At 39.7% G+C, this 4,669-nt stretch overlaps 1 protein-coding gene across 1 annotated transcript in view; it reads right to left on the bottom strand.

Annotated features, from left to right (window-relative positions):
• Positions 1 to 456: 456 nt before the first annotated feature.
• pou4f4 (POU class 4 homeobox 4) overlaps positions 457 to 4,669 on the bottom strand; it is a 4,401-nt gene continuing 188 nt past the window's right edge. Inside the window, exons 1-2 of the mRNA XM_061896539.1 lie at positions 4,471 to 4,669; positions 457 to 2,548 (exon numbers count right to left, since the gene is read on the bottom strand). The exon at positions 4,471 to 4,669 is cut by the window's right edge and continues 188 nt beyond it. Of these exons, the coding sequence (XP_061752523.1) occupies positions 1,592 to 2,548; positions 4,471 to 4,590 (1,077 nt within the window). The 5' untranslated portion in view covers positions 4,591 to 4,669 and the 3' untranslated portion in view covers positions 457 to 1,591. The remainder of the gene's footprint in view (positions 2,549 to 4,470) is intronic.

Raw genomic sequence — 4,669 nt, forward strand, 5'->3', positions numbered from 1 at the left:
CTTATTTCTGTCTATTTTGTATTATCAAAATTCAGGATATTTATATTAAAATTAACAAATCCATGTATTGGCATATATATATAGAGAGAGAGAGAGAGAGAGAGATATGTAATGTCAAATATGTGGTTGTTTTTATATAGAAATGATACCTTGTAAATTAATAATTCAAATAAATAGTTTAATCTCTAAACCTTTGTTTTATTTTATTTATTTTATTTGTAATTGTTTTAAGTTAGAAGATGTCATGAGCACATTCCTCCATAGAGTCAATGTTGATCAATGAAAAAGTCAGCCAAGTGTCAAATGCTATTCATTAGTGTTGCTAAACAGATTTTCCCTGCAGTCTTTTTACTTCTCTTGTTTCCCAACAGCAGCTGTGCCATGATATCTATTTTTTTCAACAACTTTAAAAATTCCTCGGACCAAAAAAAAAAAAGAAATACACAGAGAATCAAGTAAAACGTGCACGGTTTATTTCAGTTTATGTCATACACAGACACATTGAAAACACACTTTCACAAATGAAATAGATGCGTTAAAAAAAAAGTCCAAAATAAATTACTTTAAATAAATAGAAGCACAAGGGCTTAAAATAGTGTTGACAAAAAAATGTCTAAATAATTAAATAAGGCCAACTCTTATTTCCCTTCAGTTTATCGACAAAGTGCTTCCGAGGGTTAAAATAAATAATATGCAAACTGATTGGTTGTCGACAATGAATTATAAATAAATATAATAATAATAATTGATTGTCGAGCATCATTGTGGTGGACATACAACAGCTTTACACATCAGTGAGTCTTCTAGATTAAATTCACCATCAAAAAACCAGTGCAACCAACAAAATAAAAATCCCAAAATTGGTTCCTGTTATTTTTTAGTGAAGGTGTGTGTTTAAATCACCATGAAACACTCGTGTAGTAATGAGGTAGACACACAGCTACAGTTCAACACTGCTGTGTGAATGTGTGTGTAATAAGAATTAGTGCTTTTGTGTGTGTGTTTTCTCTCTTTTCTTCTTATTGCGATGCGTTCACCTGCGCTAGGAATTGTCCAAACTCACCCCCTTTTCTTTCAAAACCATGCGTGTGGTTTCTTTTTTTATTTCAACAGTACACCCATTTCCCTCCCTTAAATAAACACTGACAACCAAAAAACGAAGACATCGGTTCACACGTATGTACACTGATAAATATAAAAAGATATTTCCTAGCTAAAAGGAGGATGATATTCCTCCAACCCCATCGTTATTATTCTCATGTTTTTTTTGTACAATAATTGCCTTAGGAATGAAGAAGTCCCAGCGTGGTGCCTTCACGGTCACTTTCCCACTCTTCTTTTGTTGAATAAATCCAACTTTTAAGTCCACAAGTGTCCTTCGTGTCCATCCAATTAAAAGCAAAAAGAAAGGCTGCTTAAGGGTCCTTCGTTTTTGTGAGTCATCTTAACAAGACATTTAGTGTCCTGGAATAATTAAGGAACTAAATGGCTTGTTAAGATAAGAAGCGCAGCACCTTTGAGAAAAAAAAAATTAAAAAAAAGTAGCAGCCAGTCCATGTTTTGTCTTTTTTGCAACAACAAAAAAAATATTTTAGTGCGTGGCTGAGAACTTCATGCGTTTCTGTTTCTGCCTTTGGTTGCAGAACCAGACCCGGACCACGTTCTTTTTAAGGTCCAGCTTCTCGGCGATAGCGGCGATCTTCTCCGAGGAGGGCCGAGGCTGCACGGCGAAGTAGGCCTCCAAGGAGCGCTTCTCCGGGGCGGCGATGGACGTGCGTTTCCGCTTCTTGTCGCCGCCGTTGAAGATCTCCGGCTTGGCCATCTTCTCCCGCTGCGCCCGCTCGGCCTCCTCCAGCCAGGCCTCCAGGATGGGCTTGAGCGCCACCATGTTGTTGTGCGACAGCGTCAGGGACTCGAACCTGCAGATGGTGCTCTGGCTCAGGCAGCCCACGCCGGGGATCTTCAGGTTAGCCAGCGCCGCGCCCACGTCCGCCTGCGTCACGCCGAGCTTGATGCGCCGCTGCTTGAAGCGCTCGGCGAACGACTCCAGCTCCCGGGGGTCCGGCTCGGCCTCCCCGCCGCCGCCGCCGCCTCCGCCCCCTCCCAGGCCGCCGTGCGAGGCGAGGCCGTGCTGGTGCATGTTCATGGTCTGGGCGTGGTGGTGGTGGTGGTGGTGGTGCTGCATGTGGTTGATGGCGCTCATGTGGGCGGCGTGGGCCGCGTTGTGCGACGCCGAGGAGCACACGTCCGAGCCGGGCATGCCTCCCAGGGAGATGCCCGGGGTGAGGTGCTCCAGCAAGTCGCCCTCCAGGCCCTGCGACGACTGATGGTGGCCCGGGTGGTGGTGCGAGGTGAGCACGGACGGGTGGTGCAGGTGCGCCGAGGAGGAGGTGGGCGTGCACGTCATGCCGGTCATGGTGGTCATGGTGTGGTACGTGGCGTCCGGCTTGAAGGGGTGGCTCTTCTGGGCCACGATGTCCACGGCGGCCAAGGCCTCCGCTCTCTGCAGCAAAGTCTCATCGAAGCCGGCGAAGATGTTGCCTTGGAGCTGCGGGGACACAAGGTATGGTTATGGTTTATTTCACACAATTATTATATAATACATCACTTTGTTTATATAATGTGTATTTATTATTTATTTTTATTGTTATTACTTATGGACTAGATCAGGGGTCGGGAACCTTTTTGAAAGCCAAATATTTCAAAATGTATTTCTGTGAGAGCCATATAATATTTGTTAACACTGAATCCAACCGAATGCTTGCATTTTTAATTAATAACATTTTTAGAGTACAATAAGTCCCTTATTATTTTTAATAATTTTATTCTGAAGCTAACCAATAATAAATAAAATTCTTCTTAACAATAATGCGACTTCTTGAACAAGTGCGGTAGGAAATGGATAGCTGGATTAAAATGCAGGAAAATGTTTTATATTTGGAACATTATTTTTAACACTGATTACCAGCAACATTTTTCATAACTTATTGTGTTAAGCAATGTCAGCAAAGATGTATCTGAGAGCCAGATGCAGTCATCAAAAGAGCCACATCTGGCTCTAGCGCCATTGGTTCCCTACCCCTGGACTAGATTGAGAATAAATTGAGAACAGGAGGTGAAGAAAAGTTTTAGCAACTGCTATGTAAAGGGAAAAGAGTAGCTTGAATGAATGAATGGTTTATTTTGAGCCATACAAACAAAACAAGAGAATGACATAAAATACAAAAGAAATATATGGATACATTATATTTACACCTACATTGAAAACATTACATGTGACTAATCTTTTGTAGATGTCAAGATTGGCTCAAAAGGGAGTGGGAAGAAGTAAACTTATTAGGTCCCACCCTATATATATACAATATATAATACAATAATATATATATAATATAATTCAATTCAGTGGTTGCTGCGTGGATGCTATATATTATCTATATATAATACATTTGAATTCACACACACTTACATATGCTGGATAGAGAAACTGGAAATTGTGATGTATCATGTTGTATGCATGCATGTTCGAAATAAACTCAAACATATTTCCAATTTTACATTACAGCGTGTCCGAAAAGGAGTAGGAGGAAGCATAGTTTAACCCTTGCCTCTTTCGTATCATGGCAGTTTTTTTAACGAATTGTTTTTCTACTCAAGTTATTCAACAAGGAAAAAATAAATGAGTACAGAAAAATGAATAAGGAAATGATTATTAAGTACGAAATTGTCATAAATAAATAGTTAAGTAATTGATGGTTCACATTATGGAATATTGACTTTTCATGCAATAATGCTCATTTTGACAACAATATCAATTTAATATTGTGACAGGAAAAGAACATTAAAATGAGTGTGTTGTGCATCTGCTATAAACTATTTCTTGCTAGATCTTGCACATTCTACATCATGGGTCAAATTGATTTTTTGAGGAAGTCATTAATTGTAAAATTAATTATATTAAACAGAACGTTTTTAATGGATTTTTTTGAATAAATTATATTATTTTGCTTCATTTTTTCGTTTGTTTTATTTATTACTTTACTACATGTCCAATTTATAGGAGAATATACTTGCAGTAAATACCTTTTTTTTTTTTACTGTAAAAACAAAACAAAAGTTCAAATAATCATTTGTGCATTTCAAATCTCCAATGTGTGTCAGTCTGCATGGATAATATTCATCCAAAATTCATATTTACAATGGCCCCTTTTGAATAATTTGTGCCGACAATGAAATGAGACACTTTGAATATGCATGACACTTGTGTCTAGAAGCTTCCGTATGCGTTTGTATGAATCATAAACCATACTGCAAGGTAACACTTTTTAGTAGCGAAAGTCATTGCTTTTATACAAAAAAAATAATAATAATAAAGTTTGCATGTTATTCTGCAGTTTTCAGCGGTTTACAGTTGAATATTATTCATGCGTAGCTGACTTTTTTTTTTTGCAGAAGTGGATCAGGTGGACCTACCGATGGTGTGGGCAGACAGGCCCTGCGGATGGCCTCCGAGCTGGAGTGCAGCGGCGTGTATTTGGGCTCATGCAGCATGGGGTGCATGCTGAAGGGCTGCTTGCTGTTCATCGACATCATGATTGCGGAGGTGAGGGAGGGTCGGTCGTTGTTGGTCTTTCTCGTTCTTTCCCCGTCCTGGTTGGGTCTTCTCAATACG

The sequence above is a fragment of the Nerophis ophidion genome, linkage group LG04 (genome assembly GCF_033978795.1).
Source record: "Nerophis ophidion isolate RoL-2023_Sa linkage group LG04, RoL_Noph_v1.0, whole genome shotgun sequence".
Lineage (NCBI taxonomy): Eukaryota > Metazoa > Chordata > Actinopteri > Syngnathiformes > Syngnathidae > Nerophis > Nerophis ophidion.